We start from the raw sequence: 21,687 nt of genomic DNA on the forward strand, positions 1-21,687 counted from the left end.
CAGTGTCGTGCTTTCCTTCCTGCAAGATGGGTTGGAGAGAAGGCTGTCTCCCTCCACCCTCAAGGTATATGCTGCAGCAATAGCAGCGTACCATGATGTAGTAGAAGGTAAGTCCGTGGGGAAGCACGACCTAATCGTCAGGTTCCTCAGAGGTGCGAGGAGACTAAATCCTTCTCGTCCATCCTCGATACCCTCTTGGGACTTAGCTCTAGTGCTCCGAGCACTTCAGAGCCCTCCCTTCGAGCCCTTGGCGTCTTGTGAGTTGAAAATCTTGTCAATGAAGACAGTGCTCCTGACGGCATTGGCCTCGATCAAGAGGGTAGGGGACCTGCATGCACTTTCGGTCAACGAATCGTGCCTAGAGTTCGGGCCAGGTAACTCTCACGTCGTCCTGAGACCCCGGCCCGGATATGTGCCCAAGGTTCCTACCACTCCCTTCCGGGATCAGGTGGTGAACCTGCAAGCGCTGCCTTCGGAGGAGGCAGACCCAGCCCTGGCTTTGCTGTGTCCGGTCCGCGCTCTTCGCGCTTACGTTGACCGGACCCAAAGCCTTCGGACCTCAGAGCAACTCTTCGTCTGTTACGGAGGCCAGCAGAAGGGAAAGGCTGTCTCCAAGCAGAGGTTAGCCCACTGGATAGTGGATGCTATAGTCTTGGCCTACCAGTCCCAAGACGTGCCTTGCCCGTTCGGTGTAAGAGCTCACTCCACTCGGAGTGTTGCTTCTTCCTGGGCGCTGGCGCAAGGCGCCTCGCTGACAGACATATGTAGAGCTGCGGGCTGGGCGACACCTAACACGTTTGCTAGATTCTATAGCTTACGTGTAGAGCCGGTATCTTCCCGCATCCTCGCCCCCAGTGGCCAGGAGCGCTAAGTGCCCGTTCTAAGTGTCGGCTTGCGAAACGCCACTCCCGCCCTCTGGGCCGGATACGTGCGTCTATTGTCTCCAGTTGTGTTCCCCGGGAAACCGGCTAACCCTGTCGAGCTCCTCCGTCACCCCTCCGGTGCCAGACGTTGCGGACCGTCTGACGCCAGGCCTGCACCCGTATGCTTGTGAAACGTGGCTGTAGGCTGGGTTCCATATGTAGCGGTTCCCTCACGGCAACCCCATATGTGTATTCTTCCACGGTATCAGCTACCCTTCGGGCTAGCCCCGTGTCTTTCCCTCGACAGAGCCCGCTCTGTCGTCTCTGGGCGTGTTCTTTCCCCCCTTCAGTCAGGCTGGAACCACCCCAGAGACTGCCATATGTTGCACTACCCTGCCAGGTTAGTCCTTATGTGTATTCTGCCACCTCTCCTTCCCTGAAGGACGTGGCCCCGCAGCGTACCCTCTCTCTCAAGCACGAGGTAGGCACGCTTTCCCAGCGTTATCCAATAGTCATTCTGAGTGGGTCTTGCAGAAACAGCAGTGACTGTACTCCCTGCTTGGAGCCCTGACTTCCGTACCATACTAGACGGTGCAGTGCGCTCAAGCAGGACGCTGGAAGGGCCAGCATCCTGGCGTTTTCCATAGGGATCCCATTCGTCGGTTCAGTTCTGACGTACGTCGAACGTGACCGACTGAAAGGGAACGTCTCGGTTACGTATGTAACCGTCGTTCCCTGAAGGAGGGAACGGAGACGTACGTCCCGTCGCCAGATGCTGTGCTTCCGCTGGGAGTCCGGTCACCTTTCGGCTCCTCAGTAGGAAAAGCGCTGATCTACCATTCCACTTCCTATTTATACCCGCGCTGCGGGGCGGAGCGTGGAATGCGTGATCGCATGCCAAATTTCATTGGCTCGTTGTTAGATGCTCGAAGTAGGATTGGTCTCTAAAGTAAGATCCCATTCGTCGGTTCAGTTCTGACGTACGTCTCCGTTCCCTCCTTCAGGGAACGAGGGTTACATACGTAACCGAGACGTTTTTTCTCTAGTGTTTACTTCACCACAGAATCACTTTATCAGTTTACTATTAACCTTTATATTAAGAATTTAAATTACATTTTAGTTTTAGTTTTTCATTTTTTTCATTTCAGTTAAATTTCTTGTCATATGTGCTTTTGAGATTATTAGTGTTTTTTAATTAAATTATTACCATTTAGGTTTGATTTATTTTTATTTCAGTTTCAGTTTTTATTAATTCCCAGTTAGTCATTTAATTGCTGCGACTTAAACCTATATTTCACTTAACTGTCAAGGCAACGTTTCTAAACTAAACAGCAATTTTCATTTATTTTTACGCTGAACGAGACCCAAAGTGAAGACCTGTGAGCATTAAATTCTAAAATGTTATCAATTTGTTTAAAGTATTTATCTCAATCTCTCCTGTCATTGATTCAGGCTGGTGGTTTGATGCTTGCGGTCTGTCCAACCTTAATGGAATCTACTACACCGTGGGTCACAACATCCGCAAGCTCAATGGCATTAAGTGGCATCACTTCCGAGGACCCAGCTATTCACTCCAGTATACGTCCATGATGATCCGACCGGCTGATTTCTGACCTGACTCAAGCTTGTCGTGTTGTCTGAATGACAGGACTTCGAGCGGCTCGCTTTAGGACATGGAAGCAATGAGGTGGAGACGGATCAAAATGTCATTTAATGGATGAACGGTGATGAATTGAGCTGGAGCAGACAAAAAAAAGCGAAGCGCTCAGACTGAAAATTCAGCTTCATTCCAAAATCCATGCCACAGTTTACCTTTTTTACACATGCAAACATGCTTCAGCTGAATTAATGTCGCTCATAACCTAAAACATTCTCAGCGATGGCCATGGTGATGTCCCCTACTCTCATAATGTCAGAACATCGTTTGTGCCAAATTTGTTCCTTTCGAACGCATTGAGACTAAAGGCTCACGAGCCTCACTAGATTCCAGACCGGTTCTGGACGCTCCAGAGGAACACCAGAGGTCATGTCAGAGAGGTTTTATACTATTTTGTAACAGATAATAGCTGTTAACTACTTAGCGAGGCACTATTGTTCAAAGGTTTGGGGTTGGTATGATTTTTTTGGTATGATCATTTATTTGATAAAAAAATATAATAAACACAGTATTATTTTTTAAATATTATTTCAATTTTTAAATGGCTGTTGTCTCTTTGAATATGTTATTAAATGTAATTTATTCCTGTGATCAATGCTGCCTTTTCAGCATCATACTCTAGTCTTCAGTGTCACATGATCCTTCAAAAATCACTCTAATATGCAGATTTGCTGCTCAAGAAACATTTATGATGATTATCAATATTGAAAAATGGGAAACCATTTGTGGAAACCATATTTTTTATTGTCCAAACAGCATTTATGTGATATATATATATATATATAATGCTTTTGCTGCCAAAACAGCCCTGACCCGTCGAGACATGGACTCCACTAGACCCCTGAAGGTGTGCTGTGGTATCTGGCCTCCATGGATCAGACTTGTTTGTTCAGCACATCCCACAGATGCTCGATTGGATTGAGATCTGGGGAATTTGGAGGTCAAGTCAACGCCTCAAACTCTTTGAGCTCCTCAAACCATTCCTGAAGCATTTGTGCTTTGTGTCAGGAGCATTATCTGCTGGAAGAGCCACAGCCACCAGAATACCGTTTCCATGAAAGGCTGAACATGGTCTCAGCAATGCTTAGGTAGGTGGAGCGTGTCAAAGTAACATCCACATGGATGGAGGACCCAAGGTTTCCCAGCAGAACATTGGACAAAGCATCACACTGCCTCCGCCGGCTCGCCTTCTTCCCATAGTGCATCCTGGGCCCATGTGTTCCCGAGGTAAGCGACACAAACGCACCAGACCATCCATGCGATGTAAAAGAAAACGTGATTTATCAGACCCAAATCCTTACTCTTGCCCATTTTCCCTCCTTTTAACACATCAACTTCTAGGACAAAATTTTCACTTGCTGCCTAATATATCCCACCCACTAACAGGAGCCGTGATGAAGAGATAATGAGTGATATTCACTTCACCTGTCAGTGATGGTCATTATGTTATGGCTGATTTGTGTGCGTGTGTGCGCGTGCGCGCGTGCGTGCGTGCGTGTTTATACCCCAAACTTTTGAATGGCAGTGTAGCTAACTAGCAAGACAACAAATAAGATAGATTGAGACATTGCATCATTTCGTGTGTATTTTTAATAACTGGATATTTTATTTTATTATATTTTGCATCTTTTTTCTTAGTGCTCATTAGGGCCAAAGCATACTCTACACAGGTATCTGAACACAAACACATCTAGCCACACAAGCTTTGGCTGTTGTTCCATTCTGAAATGTGTCAGAACATAATTTAATATGCATCGCAACAATGTAAACGGCCCTGCTTACTGTCTTGGCAGAGCAACAGTTTAAAGAAAATCTTGCTTGGCCAGTTATTTGTATTTGGCATGTTTGTAGCTACTGAAGGTAACTCTGTTGCCCTCTTGAGTGCAGAAGTGTGTTACAGCACTGCAAAAGCATGTGTTGCATAAAGGGTGTTTCTGGCCTTATTACTTTTGTAACCGTGTGATTTGTTTTGTATGTAAGAGAGTGTACTATTTTTTGTTTACTGATGTTCTGTGTGACCTTTTCCCATTTTAAAAATGTATCGTGTTTTTTTTAGGAGGATGCACTTTAAGGAGCACAGTATGAGGATCATGGCTAGCCAACAGATACGCGGACATGAGTCGACTGTTCCTACAATATGAACAATGCTATTAGTTGCTGCTGTGGTATATGCATTAATACAGTCTAAGCATAAACCTTTCAACATGCATTATTACTTTCTGACCATGAACCTTTCATCACATATCAATACTGTTTGATAATAAACCCTTCAGATCAGTTCTGGAGTCAAACTGGATAATAGCTTTTCAACAGGTCGGGTTTATTTTACTATCCTGTACAAGAAGTTGAAGACGCCAAAGGCTTTCCTGTCTTTTTGTGGTTCAGGCTTCCTAGTTCATGGTGTTTTTATTGAAATAAAATTCAATTTTCCTGCCAAAAACAGCAGGAGCATATGGAAGACATTCCCTCTTGATCATTCTTTATTCACTTTTCTAAAAATGTCAATTTGTCATGTCAGTTTTATTTTGTTTTAAGAGGTCTACATGAGCAATAAAGTGCTTCTTATATAGATATTTGGTGCATTATCTGGTGTATCTTAATCAGTTTCATACTGTAACATGATCTAATATTTCATGCATGATATTTATAGTATGTTATTTAAATTATATTGATTGAGCTTTAATAATTAAACTGCATCGAGGTGCATTATAATGGCATGACAAGAACGTGTCAAATGTCAAACTCTTTACTATTCTTGCAAGAAGATGGCAAACAGACAGGGCAAAATATACGAGTCCCTTTCACGCGTTTAAGAGCCTCTAAAAAGAATCGAGCACTGGTAGAGCATCTATAAAATATTAGCAAATGATATATGATGCGTGCATACAAGTTTGTTTTAATACAAGTAAATGGGCTTTGATGATTAAAAATGTTTTTTGGAAACAAATGGTGCAGTTACAACATCTGCCAGTGGGGCAAACTGAGCCACGTTGACCAGGGCTGCGTTTCCCAAAGCATCGTAAGCTTAAGTTGATCGTACAACAATTGCCACCAATGGTCTCCACGATCAACTTAGGCCTACAATGCTTTTGGGACAATTGCCCAGGACAATTGTAACCTATATATTTTTACAGTTTAAAAAATATATATTTATACAATTTTAACGCTTTTAAACAGAGTGTTTCCTTGTCTTTAATAATGCTTGAAATGTTTATTGTTTAGGCTAGTTTTGTCCTGCTATTGTATTGTTAAACCACCTTCCTTGTGTAAGTGTTCTTGCATTGATTTCTGTTCATGCTATTCAGCTATGATTAAATGCTTTGCAGTAAGACTTAGAATAAATGTGAATATCTACTTTTCTTTTTCATTAAAGGTGCACTAACTTTTCCGTCTACTAGGGGGTGCCTATTGAAAACAAAGCCGTAGTTTGATGACTTCAAGTCTGAGCGCAGAATCTTAGGACATGTGGTCTTCACCTTACAGTCGGTGGGAAAGAATCGGGATCGGACTCGGGCAGAAATCATGTTCATGGATATGATCATTAATGTTACTGTAGTGTAAAGCAGAGCAGGACTGAGTGTTGTGGAGCTGAGAAAGGCCGCTGGAGCGATTGTTAATGAGATGAACGTGAAACAGAGGCCAGCCAGTAGTCATTGTGCAAGTAAACCTCACTCCTCTGACCTTAAAAGACGCCCTAGCGACTGACACTGGAGATTGCAGCCTTTAGCCTCCTTGTTAGAGCACAGACCTGGGTTCGAGTCCCGCTTGGAGTGGGCGGTTCAAACAGGAAGGGTTACAAACGCAATTATGCCACAGTCGCCAGTGCCATTTCTGCTTTTCCAGTCATGATTATAAGGTAATGTGGCTATGTTTATCAAATTAGATACATCTGAGTGTGTTGAACATGATGTTATTATGTTGCTCGGCAGCTGCTATGACACTTGGTACATTGCAGTAAGTTTAGCGTCTGCTAAATACAACCGTAAACCGAGGGTAACGCAGATTTGACGCCATTGACAGGCGATCCCTCACACGTCCAGCTTCATTGGTTAAAATAGCAATTTTCTCATGCTTTACAAATAGTTGGAAACATTTGGGATATTGTAAGTACTGAACAAAATATATAACACTGGCCTAGTGGTTTTTAGATATTTTACTGTATTTATTTTTACATTGTGCAAAGTTAAAATCGTTAAAATTCAAACAATAGTAAGAAATGTAAGATGCTTAAGACAAATATTAATGGATGTACATGCCACAAAATTACCTAGACAGTAAATCAGATCTGTGTACAAAGATACGCCTATAAAAATTCTGTTCTCTTCAAAACCAAAACAAAGATAGCAAATGTTAGACTAGTCAACCTTGCCAACACCATTCAGTAGCAATAATGGCTCTTGCTTCCATGAGCAGTTATTCTACAGCTCCATCTGCTGACCAGCCAAGTCACATCAACTCCATGATATCAATTTAGGTTTATGCCTCAGGTCTACGGCATGAGCTCTATATGATCACTAAATGTTTATGAAATATTTATCTGTATCCATACCAGTTTCAACAGTTTTTCAGGTGTGGATGAAGTCTGTATGTTGCACATTCAGGTCAGAGCAGTACTGCATGTCAAATGAATTTGGCTCTTTTATATCATTACCTCTCTCTTGTTCCTTCTCTTTCTCCTTCTCACCCTCCCTTCCTCCTCCGACCTCGATTCTGTCTCTTTTTATGCTCTGCCCCTCCAGCTCTTGTCCCTCTGGAGATGCTAGAGGTAAATCTAGGTTATGGTGTCTAAACAACAGAAAATTATCTTAGGTTATTGCAGGATCAGCGTCGCAGTTTGTTTTTGTCTGATTAATATTTATCTTTATATTTCATACATTTTAAAAGATACCAAGATATAAGGGCTCGTTAGATATAAGAGATCGTTGGATATACGAGAACGTTGTGAAGTGCCATAATGATGTTCTGTAAAGATCAGCTGGTCAGACTTCACCAGTAGGGGGCAGATGGTGACAGAGGTTATTATGGTGAAATGACCAAAGTTACCAGGGTCACTCACGGCTGTTGAGCAGTTCGTTTTCTTTTGCCAAAATGCATAAAGATACATGATTTCCATCTTTATTATTTGTATCACAGTTAAGTGAACACTGATGTAAGTTTTAAATAATTGTGCTTTTTTTCCTGGTTTAAGCTGATAGCTTAGCCTACTGTAATTTTGCAACACGAAAAGCTGGTAATTTATTAAGAAATATTTCAATATTTCCAATAAAACAGAAGTTTTTTTATTTGCTTCTCTCTTAACACAAACTATTTAAAGGGTTAGTTCACCCAAAAATGAAATTTGTCATTATGACTCCCCCTAATGTCGTTCCACACCCGTAAGACCTCCATCTTCAGAACACAGTTTAAGATATTTTATATTTAGTCCGAGAGCGTAAAGACAATAAAAACATAATCAAAGTAGTCCATATGTGACATCAGTTAGTTGATTAGAATCTCTTGAAGCATCGAAAATACATTTTGATCCAAAAATAACAAAAACTACGACTTTATTCAGCATTGTCTTCTCTTCCGCGTTTGTTTTCAATCCTCAAATAAGGATTCAAACGGTTTTGAATCAGCGAATTGATTCATGATTCGGATCGCCAATGTCACGTGATTTCAGCAGTCCGAATCATGAATCAATACGCTGATTCACAACCGTTTGAATGTGAAATTGTTATTTTTGGACCCAAATGTATTTCCGATGCTTCAAGAGACTCTAATTAACCCACTGATGTCTCATATGGACTACTCTGATGATGTTTTTATTCCCTTTCTGGACATGGACAGTATAGTGTGCATACACTTGCATACTCTCTCGGACTAAATATAAAATATCCTAAACTGTGTTCTGAAGATGAACGGAGGTCTTATGGGTGTGGAACGACATTAGGGAGTCATTAATGACATCAATTTCATTTTCGGGTGAACTAACCCTTTAAGCTCTAAACAGTTTTGGGGTGTGAATATTGTTTTAATTGTAAATAATATCACTTCACCATCCTGATGGTCTCTTTTGTATCGTCCCTTTATATTACAATTACTATAATGACATCATCCTCCAGGTAATAGCATCATTTTTGAAGGGTAGGCCTACACAACAGCGCAAACATTAGTGAGTATAGTCATTTTATGAGTTCTGTGATGTTTAATGGTGTTCGTTTTGTATACAATGCTGTCTGATAAAATTACAGAAATCAGATTGATAATTTAAAAAGTTGACCTAATTTAAGTTAACTTTCAGCCCCTAAATTTTCTTGCTATTGTGTAAATAATAAAGTTATGATTGATAAAGCTTAATCCGAGCCTACACATTTTTGTAGCACCAATGTTACGCATCACATGTTTGAGCTTCCAAAACCCAATGAGGTTTGTTCTCACGCATATTACAGTCGAGTTTCTGTTTATGTTCTCTGCTCAGTGTTTACATGTGAAAAATACATTCACAATAAATTCAACTGAATTCAGTCAGTCCATCATATAAATTGATCAAGTCTCTTCTGAAAATGTGGACTACACTGTAAAATAATGTTGTTGGTTTAACTTAAAAAAGTAAGTAACCTGGTTGCCTTAAAATTTTGAGTTTACTGAAATTAAAAATTTGAGTTGATGCAATGAATGAAATTGATTTAATAAATAGAAACACAAAATAATATTGTATCTGAACCACATAAAAAATGTGATAAATCATGAAAATAGCACAATTTGGCATGTTTCACTGCATCATCACAAATAAAACACACACAAAATATTTTAATAATATTTGAATAAAGGTTGTCAATTCTCAAAAATTTTCATATTAACTCAAATTTTTAATTTCAATGAAATCAAAATTTTAAGGCAACCAGGTAACTTATTTTTTTAAATATTTTTTTACAGTGTATGAACTTTTTAAAGCATCAAAGTAGTAGTTGTCTCAATGGAGAAATGGACAGTACGCTCTGTGTTCCGAAGACGAATTAAAGGTTTGGAACGGCATGAGAGTAATTAATGACAGAATATTCATTTTTGGCTGAACTATCCCTTTAACATTAATTTAGTCAGGTAGCAACTAGTACGTGAACGTAAGCACAATTCACCCTGGGCACCGTGTCTGATGTCCCATGCGCCATTAACATGGAAAATTGCCTGCAATGTTGGCATGCTAAACACTTTTCCAAAACAGCGGTTGGTAATGCAGCTGTCCCATCCCATCATTCTTCAAGCAGGGGGTCTGAACATGCACTCAGCTTTAGCTATTCTAGATGGATCGTAAACATTCTAGCTCAGGGGAGGCTGAGGAAACCGAGACTATGGTGCTGTTTGAATCTATTTTTGTGTGGTTTAATGTATAATGGCTGCTTTGATGTTGGTGCTGTTTTCATGCATTCTTACGTACTTGCTGATGCATAATTTTAGAACTGGATAATGAAGTCTTTTATACTCTGCTTATCTATATTGCATTCATCATAAATGTATTTATTTTTGTATTGCTTGCAGTATCAAGTTAGACTTATAAGAGTTCAAATGTTAAAACGTTTCAAATTACTGTGTAAATGTCTGTTTTACCATGTTTTTTTATAGAGAGAGCGTGAGAAACATGATAATATCATATAGTACAAAATGGTCGAACTTTTATAAGTGAAGTTCTTCTGGATGGATGTTATTGAACCATCAGAGTGTATTTAGAAATGTGATGTCATTCCATCATTAATAACTTATTAGCACTTCTCCACTGACAAACTGATTCATTAGGATTCAATTATACATGAACCATATCAGGCAGATGTCATAAAGAAAATGTTGGATATCTCACTATTTTTGCCAATATCTACATTTCTTTTCTTCATATTTCTTCAAAACGGAATAGGAAAGTATGGATTGTTTGCTAATGAATATGATGTGTAAGACTGAATAAATGGATGGTATTGAAATAGGGCTGATGACAAAAGCATCATAACCACATGTCAGTGAGAGAATGATGTGTAGTTTACAGAGACACTGTATTTGCCTTTGTCAACAGTGGGGCAAAGAAACGTGTGTACATGCGTGTTTGTTTGATTTGACATGGATCAGCATAATAGCTGACTGTGTGTTTGAAACAGTGTAAACTCGGTAATGTTAATAACCTTGGCATACTGTTTGATAATGAAAAGAGCACAGTAGAGCACATACTGTCAGACATATAAAAATATATATATATATATATATATATATATTTCATGCTGTGCTGTATTTTTCTATTAGTGTTTGTACATCTTAGATTAGGTAACATGACACTGGTTTTAAATTTAGCATTTGTCCCCATCACCTTTCATTACATGTTTCCAATCTGCTGTCCAAGAGGTTATAAAGTAAATATAAGCAGAGGCTATTACAGGCAAATCAATAAATCATTTAAATTATGAGGAGGCCTCTCTAGGGGTGACGTGACAGACTCACACACACTGTCTAACACAAACACAGACTGAACATGTGATCTGCACATGCAAGTGAATTTCCTTCCTGTCAAGAACATGCTCGATCGAAAGAAAGAAATAAGAAGATATATTTTAGAAAAAGAAAGTAAAGCCTAATTTAAGGACAATTTTGTTTTTACATGCATAATACAAAAGAGAGATATTGTTTAAAACATATATAATATACATACAAATCAACATGCCTTTAAATGTGTAGTAGTAGGCCTACTGCTGTGTGTGTGTGTGTGTGTGTGTGTGTGTGTGTGTGTGTGTGTGTGTGTGTGTGTGTGTGTGTGTGTGTGTGTGTGTGTGTGTGTGTGTGTGTGTGTGTGTGTGTGTGTGTGTGTGTGTGTGTGTGTGTGTGTGTGTGTGTGTAAGACACATAACTGCAAATACACTATATTGCCAAAAGTTTTGGAATGCCTGCACATGAACTTTAATGACATCCCATTCTCAATCCATAGGGTTTAATATGGAGTCGGCCGCTATAACAGCTTCAACTCTTCTGGGAAGGCTTTCCTCAAGGTTTAGGAGTGTGTTTATTGGAATATTTGACCATTCTTCTTGAAGCGCATTTGTGAGGTCAGGCACTGATGTTGGACGAGAAGGCCTGGCTTTCAGTCTCTGCTCTAATCCATCCCAAAGCTGTTCTATAGGGTTTAGCTCAGGACAGTCAAGTTCCTCCACACCAAACCCACTCATCCATGTCTTTATGGACCGACGCTTTGTGCACTGGTACGCAGTCATGTTGGAACAGGAAGAGGCCATCCCCAAACTGTTCCCACAAAGTTGGGAGCATGAAATTGTCCAGAATGTCTTGGTATGATGAAGCATTAAGAGTTCCTTTCACTGGTGCTAAGGGGCCAAGCCCAACCCCTAATAAACAACCCCACACCATAATCCCCCCTCCAACAAACTTTACATTTGGCACAATGCAGTCAGGCAAGTCCTGTTCTCCTGGCAACCGCCAAACCCAGACTGCATTTTTCATCGGATTGCCAGACAGAGAAGCGTGATTGGTCACTCCAGAGAACACGTCTCACTGCTCTAGAGTCCAGTGGCAGTGTGCTTTCCAACACTGCATCCCCCGCTTTGCACTTGGTGATGTTAGACTTGGATGAGCTTCTCGGACATGGAAATCCATTCAATGAAGCTCTCTACACACTTCTTTTGAGCTAATCTGAAGGCCACACCAAGTTTGGAGGTCTGTACATATTGACTTCGCAGAAGGTTTGCGACTTCTGCACACTGTGCCTCAGCATGGGCTGACCCCGCTCTGTGATTTTACGTGGCCTACCACATAGTGGCTGAGTTGCTAGACATTTTTACTTGTCAGCTTTCATTTCACAGCTCAGGATAGTCCCTAGAGGGACTGCATTTTTTCTTATGGTTCTTATGGTTCAATCAGCATTGTCCACGAAAAGACGACAGCATGTAAGAATATGGCAGGAGATGGAGAAACGGTTCTTTTATGGCTGGAAAATATACTTTATGCCAAAACGTGCAGAAAGTGTGACTGTGGCGGCTGGCGAGGTGAACGAGTGAGAGACATGGGAGGAGCGAGCGAGCCCGGGGACGTGATTGCGAAGGAGCGTCACCTGCGAGTCACACCGGTCTCGAGTCCTCTCATGAGGGAGCTCAGAGGCATTTAAGGACGAGCGACACCAGTCAAGGACGAGAGAGGACCAGGCCTGGACTTTACGTTGAGTTTTGTTTATTTATTGTAATTAAAGTTTGTTGAATGTTCGCCGGTTCCTGCCTCCTTCCTTCCATCAAAGAACCTCGTTACAGTGACATCTTCAAGGGGGCGATACTGGGGGCAGACCTTCAGATGTCTGTGCAGTTAAACTGAATGCGTTATTCCATTTAATTAAAATGACACATTACAAGATATAGCATGACATTAGATGCTTTTGTATTATTTGTAGCTCTTTCCAGTAGATTGCTTTTGATCCGAACATTGTGACACTGCAGATTTTTATGGAAGAGAATTAGTTTAAATGTGCACATGAAGAAATGGTGGTGAAAGGCAGAGTCTGTTTGTAAAAGAAAAATCGCATGCGTGATAATCTGTCAAATCTCATCAGATGTGTTCAACAAAGCACAATCAGTGACTTCAGTGTGCATGCGGTCGGGGGTCGCGACACACTCCCAAAGCAGACCTGATTGCATCTATTGATAGGAGTAAGAAAGCCAGAAAGAAAAGCAGGAAAGCAGTAGACAAAAAATGGAATCAAGATTCCAAATGAGAGGGGGGAAGATGGGGAGGTGAGAAGGAAAAATGGAGAGGCAGGGTTTATTTTAGAGCATGTGCGTCTTGAGCAGGTGCTGCTGCGTGCTGAGAGTGTCTGAGGACAGTTTGAGGATCTGATCTGAGTCATACACAGATATGACTCACAAACCACACCAGTCCTTATTAACATATAGAGAAAGAGAGAGAGAGAGAGAGAGAGTCTGGGTGTCTTTTAACACCTTTTGCAGTACCTGGTGACAATCTCTTATGTAAGCTCTATATTTCTGGTTTGTTAGTTCAGACTCAATACATGCTAAATTAGGAAGCCCATGTGGTAAAATGGCAAACGCTGAGAATGCTGAAGCTCTTTTAAGAATAACTGTAGTTCCAAGCCTCAAAGCCTTACAAAATTTTCCATGGTACAGTAATCGTATAAGTAGCATTTGAATACTTCTACTCTGAGAAATGTGTTTTATTCTGTTGATACACTTGAACAAAAAGACTATTTAATCCAAATTAAATGTTTTAGATTTTTTTTTAAATAGAAACTGTCTGATACATACATCACAGCACCATGTTACCAGTACACAGTAATAATGTTTATATTTTAATATTGTATTTTCGTATTTTGTTTTTTTAGTGGATTTTATGGTACTAAATTATATTTATGCAGATTCACTTGAAATTGAAATTTCCAATTTAAAGGCACAATATGTCATTTTTGCCGTTAGAGGTCGGCTTGTTTATTTAAAACAAAGGTGTAGCTTGATGACGCTTTGATTTTGTGGGATCATAGGAGTTGTCTTCACCTCTACAGCCGGTGGAAAAGAAGCCGACGGGACTCTGGCAGAAATCATATTAATGGATGAGCTGATGTATTACAGATTTATTAGCGTTACTGTAGTATGAAGCAGGAGGAGCTGAATGATTGCTAATGAGAGACGAGCGCGACACACGGCTCGAGAGCAGCGGAGCTTTTATTCTACCGCAGACGGACAATTCTGCTTCTTCTGCTCGTGTGTGTGTGTGTGTATGTGTGTGTGTGTTCACACAGCAAGTGGCAAGTGCCAAAACCTTTACCATGTTTTATACCATTCTGATGAAGTAAGAGTGTTAAAGGGGGGGGTGAAATGCTGTTTCATGCATACTGAGCTTTTTACACTGTTAAAGACTTGGATTCTCATCCTAAACATAGACATAGTTTCAAAAACTTCAAAAATTTGTGTCAAAAATACTCCTTCCGGTTTCTCACAAGTTTCGGAAAGTTTTTTCGAGTATGGCTCGACTTGACAAAGAGCGGAAGGTCCTTGTATGGGCCATACGGGCTCTTCTCCCGGTAGGGTGCGCGCGCGTGACTAGAGCGAGAGAGGAAATGCACGCCCATTAACACTCTCAGCTGCAGATCCACTCGTCCGTTAACACTTATGTCGTTATAGTCCGCGCCGCGCTCCACTTTATTCCTATGGGTGACATCAAGCGACCGGGAAGGCAGCGCTGCATTTGAACCGATTTGAACGCAGAAATGACGGGAAGCTTCACAACATTGCGGATCTCCACGGTCACTGCTGTCACAGGACTTCACCAAATCATACCAAAGAAGTGTGTTTTTGACGGAGTGGTCCCAGCGATAAAGGTTCGGTCCTTGGAAGCAGCCGGTGAGTAAAACTGCTTCAAATGTCTGTTGTTGGCTATCGTCACGTGAGTAAACATGGACTGCATTTATATATAGCGCTTTTATCCAAAGCGCTTTACATTTTTGCCTCACATTCACCCATTCATACACCGACGGCGATGTCAGCCATGTAAGGCGCCATCCAGCTCGTCGGGAGCAGCTGGGGTTAGGTGTCTTGCTCATGGACACTTCGACACTTGGTCAAGTGGAACCGGGGATTGAACCACCAACCTTCTGGTTTGTAGACAACCTACATGAACCACTGAGCCACTGCCGCCCCACAACATCAGTAAACAACACGATCGCGTGCTTCGTTATTCAAATGCGCTAACGGACTCCATTGCTGTTCTATGTATAACGTTACACTAGTCTGACGTGCAAAACCGTTTTGCTTGCTACTGCTAAGGTTTAGTCGCATACAATAGTCCATAAACCGAATCATGTCCTCATAAACTGCGAGTAAACACACACAAATGTTGACAGGCCACTAAATACAGTCCATACCACAGAGACGGACGTCCTGCTGTTGCTGTTTTGCCTGTTCAACTTATTTCAGCCTCCGGATCTGATTCTGGATCATTATCTGAGATCGATAGCGATGGGCTTCTCCACGCTTGAGGACGTCACCGCTTTGCGCTCGTCATTCTTTAGCTCCGCCCACACGATACGCCTCCAGGCGCTCGGTTTTTTCCGGAAAGACTCGGTACAGCCCATATTTCTTTTATAAATATAATAAAACTAAAGACTTTTCGGAGATATGAAGGATGCAGTACTACTCTATAGGTACTCAAGATTGACATGAGATTGACTGAAACTGAGTGTTTCACCCCCCCTTTAAATAGCCTAAAAACAAGACAATACCATAATGTTCTTTTATACTTCTTTTGCAAGGGAATAAAAAACTTTTTCATTTAATATACCATTGTACAAATCCAAAACATCATGCCCTTCCAAAAATAAATAAATAATAATAATAATAATAATAATAATACTGAGGAATCAGATGCACAGATGTTTTGGGATATTTACCGTAGTACAACAATGGTCCTTTCTGAACCATCCCGATGTTATAAAAGTGCGTGTTTAATATTTTCATATGCTATGGTCTATCATGTATTTCAACCCGGATTTGTACGCATCTGTCGACTGAAGTTAATGGGAAGGATTGCCGTATCATATGCACGCAAAATTTGATTTTGGCTTATGTATTACATGCATATGGAAAATGTAAAGTCGTGTCATTTGTACGCATTTCAATGAGAACGGGTTGTGTATTTATATTGTTCTTCAAAAAATAGCATGGTATTATCATTATACATTTTTTAAAACCTGATTGATTTGACTGATTCATGGTAATCACATGATAGCTACCTTTTGTTAGTGAAACTAGAATGAATCTGGCTTGTGAGTAGATATATTTATTTTATCTGTCTTATACTAAAAAGGTAGAATTGGCATATGAGAGAAAGAGGGAGAAGCAAAAAATAAAGTAATGCAGCCATGTTAGTGACAGCACGACATGCTTGTCATACCAAAGCTGCTGACAAAGCACGGTAAAAATATCATGATGAATATATAGTTCAAGGGTACACTTTGTAGGTCAGGTTATCTGTTAATAGAAAAAAGACAGAAATACAAAGTGACTTCAACTAGCTTATGTCATTCTAATATTATTGCTACACGGTAACCCATTATTAATAGAGTCCAATCATCATGTTTTGCATCAAACATTCATAATTTATGACCATGTCCAAAAACATAGTAGGCCTTTAATGCCATGGCACTTTTTTTGCATTGGCTAACCACAATGTGGGAACATAAATTACATTGGAAATTTCATTGTTTAATATGAAATATCACAAAATTAACCATGTTTTTCATGGTTAGCATAGGCAGAGACGATTAGCGATACAGCTGTGTGCTAACTCTGTGCTAAAATGCAGGGTTGGCTTGTTTACGAGGACCAAACAGAGCGCGAGGACACTAATTGTCTCATCCAAGCTGGTTTCTAATGATACCCAAGCTGTCAAACCACTACTGCTGTGTGCGCGAAAGCTAGTTGCGCTGACATGTAGTGCTGTCAATGAAAAGAGTGACTGTGCGGGGCTAACGTCATAGCACAGTGTTGATTAGCCCATTACTCACGGCCTGTTAATGAGACGACTGCCTTAAAGAAGAAATGATTCCATATGCAGCTCAATCTTTGTGCTAATGCCCAAGTGAGTTTAGACATGTATTCAGGTTTATAGAGCTGAATGCCGGCTTGTTGCATTTATTTTAAAGGACATTTATTGTAATGTGTTTTTCGATGCTAATAGCTTTATCATTTGGTCATATCACAGTGAGTTGTTTATGTCTGGGAAGACAGTCTTAATAGAGTTATGTAAACACAGAGCTACAAATGACGTGAGAGTCGCGGTGGAAGGCAAGATTTTCATTAACCCTTGTATGATGTGTTGAAAACCCAATAGTAACCCAATAATAAAGTTAATTACTACTTTTTTCTCTCAATTCTGACTTTATATCTCTCAATTCTGACTTTATATAACTCAATTCTGACTTTATATCTCTCAACTCTGACTTTATATCTCTCAATTCTGACTTTATATCTCTCAATTCTGACTTTATATCTCTCAACTCTGACTTTATATCTCTCAACTCTGACTTTATATCTCACAATTCTGACTTTATATCTCTCAATTCTGACTTTATATCTCTCAATTCTGACTTTATATCTCTCAATTCTGACTTTATATCTCTCAATTCTGACTTTATATCTCACAATTCAGACTTTATATCTCACAATTCTGACTTTATATCTCTCAATTCTGACTTTATATCGCTCAACTCTGACTTTATATCTCTCAATTCTGACTTTATATCTCTCAACTCTGACTTTATATCGCTCAACTCTGACTTTATATCTCTCAACTCTGACTTTATATATCTCAATTCTGACTTTATATCTTTTAACTCTGACTTTATATCTCTCAATTCTGTCTTTATATCACTCAATTCTGACTTTATATCACTCAATTCTGACTTTATATATCTCAATTCTGACTTTATATCACTCAATTCTGACTTTATATCTCACAATTCTGACTTTATATCACTCAATTCTGACTTTATATCTCTCAATTCTGACTTTATATCAAACAATTCTGACTTTATATATCTCAATTCTGACTTTATATCTCTCAATTCTGACTTTATATCACTCAATTCTGACTTTATATCTCTCAATTCTGACTTTATATCACTCAATTCTGACTTTATATCACTCAATTCTGACTTTATATCTCTCAATTCTGACTTTATATATCTCAATTCTGACTTTATATCTCTCAATTCTGACTTTATCTCTCAATTCTGACTTTATATCTCTCAATTCTGACTTTATATATCTCAATTCTGACTTTATATCACTCAATTCTGACTTTATATCACTCAATTCTGACTTTATATCTCTCAATTCTGACTTTATATCTCTCAATTCTGACTTAATATCACTCAATTCTGACTTTATATCTCACAATTCTGACTTTATATCACTCAATTCTGACATTTTTTATCTCTCAATTCTGACTTTATATCTCACAATTCTGACTTTATATCTCTCAACTCTGACTTTATATCTCTCAATTCTGACTTTATATCTCTCAATTCTGACTTTATATCTCTCAATTCTGACTTTATATCTCTCAATTCTGACTTTATATCTCTCAATTTTGACTTATATCTCATAATTCTGACTTTATATCTCTCAATTCTGACTTTATATCTCTCAATTCTGACTTTATATCTCATAATTCTGACTTTATATCTCTCAACTCTGACTTTATATCTCACAATTCTGGCTTTATATCTCTCAATTCTGACTTTATATCACACAATTCTGACTTTATATCTCTCAATTCTGACTTTATATCACAGAATTCTGGCTTTATATCTCTCAATTCTGACTTTATATCTCATAATTCTGACTTTATATCTCTCAACTCTGACTTTATGTCTCTCAATTCTGACTTTATATCACAGAATTCGGACTTTATATCTCTCAATTCTGACAAATGTGGAAAAAACGTCCCCGGTTACGTATGTAACCTTAGTTCCCTGAGAACAGGGAACGAGACGCTGCGTCAGCTGACGCTACGGGGGAACGCCTTCAGCGTGACAGGTGTCTGAAATCGCTATCAAATCACAATCCTACTGACCGTCGGCAGCTGGTGATGTCATCACCGTGCGACCAGGAAGTATAAAAAGGCACCGTGCCAACATGACAACATCCGCTTCGTCTGAAGGGACTGTGGGCAGGCACACCTTGAAGCATGGCCATGTGACGCAGCCTCTCGTTCCCTGTTCTCAGGGAACTAAGGTTACATACATAACCGGGGACGTTCCCTTTCGAAAGGGAACTCGCGCTGCGTCAGCTGACGCTACGGGGAACGATATACCCACGCCGCCATGCTGAGGGGAGTGCACGCCCCTTACTGGCAGTGAGAACTGCCTGGACGAGTGTTCGCGGAAAGTCTGAACCACTCCCCCTCTAGCCACACAGGCTGCCAGTGACATCATTCCCTACGGTCATAGCCCAAGCTATATGCCTAAGAGAGAACCTAACCAAGTTTTAACTGAGGTTTCCTACTCTCGGCTTGCTCGAGGGCCTGGGACCTACTACTTTCGAAGGAAGGAGTCCCTTAAGGGAATGTGGCTAGGGGACCCGAGGGCGCCACCAGCCGTCACTAATTCGGGAAAAACCTTCACCGAATGCCACCAGGGAGGCCTCACCTGGCATCACTTCTGTGGGACACCCCAGCTTGGCCAACCCTGTCTGTCAAAACAGAGCCTCCGGACATCGCTCTACTTATGAGCATCCAGACTGAGGGACTGCAAACTGGCAATGTCCTCCTCAGACCGGAACTCGGAGACGGGAATCCTGGAGAGCAGTACTCAGCTTAGTGCTTCTTACCCTTGCCATCGAGGGGAGTCTCTTCTGCTCGATCCTAGGATCTACTGAACACATTTATTACAGGGGTGTTTAGGAGGCCTAAAAAAGGCCTATGGACTGATCTACCCGGGAGGCCCCGAGGGGGGCCTGCCCGTCTGATCAGACTCAAGCGGCCGTAAGCTCGCAGACGACCCTCAATGAGGGGAGCTCTTAAGCCAGCTTGGTAGGTAAACCATGCTGTAGGCTAGCCAGTCCCTGTCCTGAAGGGACTGCGCAGCAGAAACGGAGTCTCGTTGTGCTAGGGCACGAGCCCGCCACTGAGTTATACCGGCCCAGGCCGGGACCCAACGGCAGGCAGCCGCTAGCTGTCAGCCCAAAGCCAGTTCTACGTTCCCGCTTAGGGGAACCGTTTCCCCTCCAGGGAGCCCATGAGGCGCCTCCACCCAGCACCGTTAGTGTTAGCTGTTTGCTGTTAGCTGTTAAGTGCCGCAGGAAGGTGGCTTTACTGGTTCCTCAGGGGGCTCATGAGGCTATAACGCCAGAAGCCACCCACGCTAATGGCTAGCTTGTCACCGAGACCTTGGTCCGGGAATCCTCTCCCAAAAAGGCCCAAAGAGGCCTGACAGCATAATACACTGGCCTAACGAGCGTCCCAGCTCGGGGCTCACCCTCAGGCGGCCTGCAGGCAGGTGGCTTTACTGGTTCCTCAGGGGGCTCATGAGGCTATAGCAGCAGAAGCCACCCATGCTAATAGCTAGCTTGTCACCGAGACCTGGTCCGGGAATCCCTCCCAAAAAGGCCCAAAAAGGCCTGACAGCATAATACACTGACCTACCGAGCGTCCCAGCTCGGGGGCTCACCCCCAGGCGGCCTAGAGCGGCCTACTTCCTGCCAGCCAACGTGCAAACTGTTGGGAGCTGTTGTGTTCCCGGGGCTCGCCTCCAGGGAGGCCTGTTTGATGCCTACGTACAGTCCGGTCTTTTTAGGGTGGCCCGGAGAGGCCTATTGCCGAATGGCAGTTCCCCATTAGATTGGTGACATACGGTGCTTATCCGATGGCAAATCCCACCGGAAACCCCGCAGGGCCGGGAAACGACCATAGGATGGCCTGAAGCGGCCCGTCCCTGATAGCAGACTATGCTAGCCGCCTGGCTAGCACCCACGCACACTGTTGCAAGACCTGGGAACCGGGGCTCACCCTACAGGAGGCCTAAAGCGGCCTAGATCCTGTCAACCCATGGTCGGAACCCTAGGTCACCCCCTCAGGGGACGCCATGTGAGGCGTGCTGAAACTCAGCGAGCCCCTACAGTCGGGCTGACAGTGGCTGTCTGCTGGCTGATGAGGACTGGGTATCCAGTCACTACCTGGGGACTCATCCCCAGGGAGGCCGTTAGGGGCCTACTTATGACGAGGTTTCTACTGCAGCCGACATCGTTGGGGAGAACCCTCCCCGCTCACATGGGCCACGATGTCGGAACTCACCCGCAGGGAGGCCTACTGAGGCCTACCACCTGACCCAGAGTTAACTGCCCGGACTGCCTCGGCTGGCGTCTCCCGCCAGCCAGCCTTCTATAGTCGGTCCGCCCCAGCGGCCCATAGCAGCCTTCTGCGACGGCGCAGTCTCTCAGGCAGCGCCTACCAGCGTGGACCTAAAACACAATGCCCACAGCAGTGCACTCAGCATAAAGCGCCTTGAACCCTCTAAAGCGAGGGGAGTACAACTTACGCCACCTGCCTCCAGGGCGGCCGTCTGGTCGTCCAGCGGTCCGCCGTCCGCGCAAGGGCATCAGCCGTGACAGTGTTTCGACTCCAGGGGAGCATCCTACCAACCGA

At 42.0% G+C, this 21,687-nt stretch overlaps 1 protein-coding gene across 2 annotated transcripts in view; it reads left to right on the top strand.

The window, feature by feature from the left end:
* angpt4 (angiopoietin 4) overlaps positions 1-5,091 on the top strand; it is an 89,642-nt gene extending 84,551 nt beyond the window's left edge. For both annotated transcript variants that reach the window (XM_067460421.1, XM_067460420.1), the window contains exon 12: positions 2,316-5,091. In XM_067460421.1, coding sequence (XP_067316522.1) covers positions 2,316-2,476 — 161 coding nt within the window. In that variant the 3' untranslated portion in view covers positions 2,477-5,091. The remainder of the gene's footprint in view (positions 1-2,315) is intronic.
* Positions 5,092-21,687: the final 16,596 nt, after the last annotated feature.

Source organism: Pseudorasbora parva, chromosome 12 (genome assembly GCF_024679245.1).
Source record: "Pseudorasbora parva isolate DD20220531a chromosome 12, ASM2467924v1, whole genome shotgun sequence".
In the NCBI taxonomy this organism is placed as follows: domain Eukaryota; kingdom Metazoa; phylum Chordata; class Actinopteri; order Cypriniformes; family Gobionidae; genus Pseudorasbora; species Pseudorasbora parva.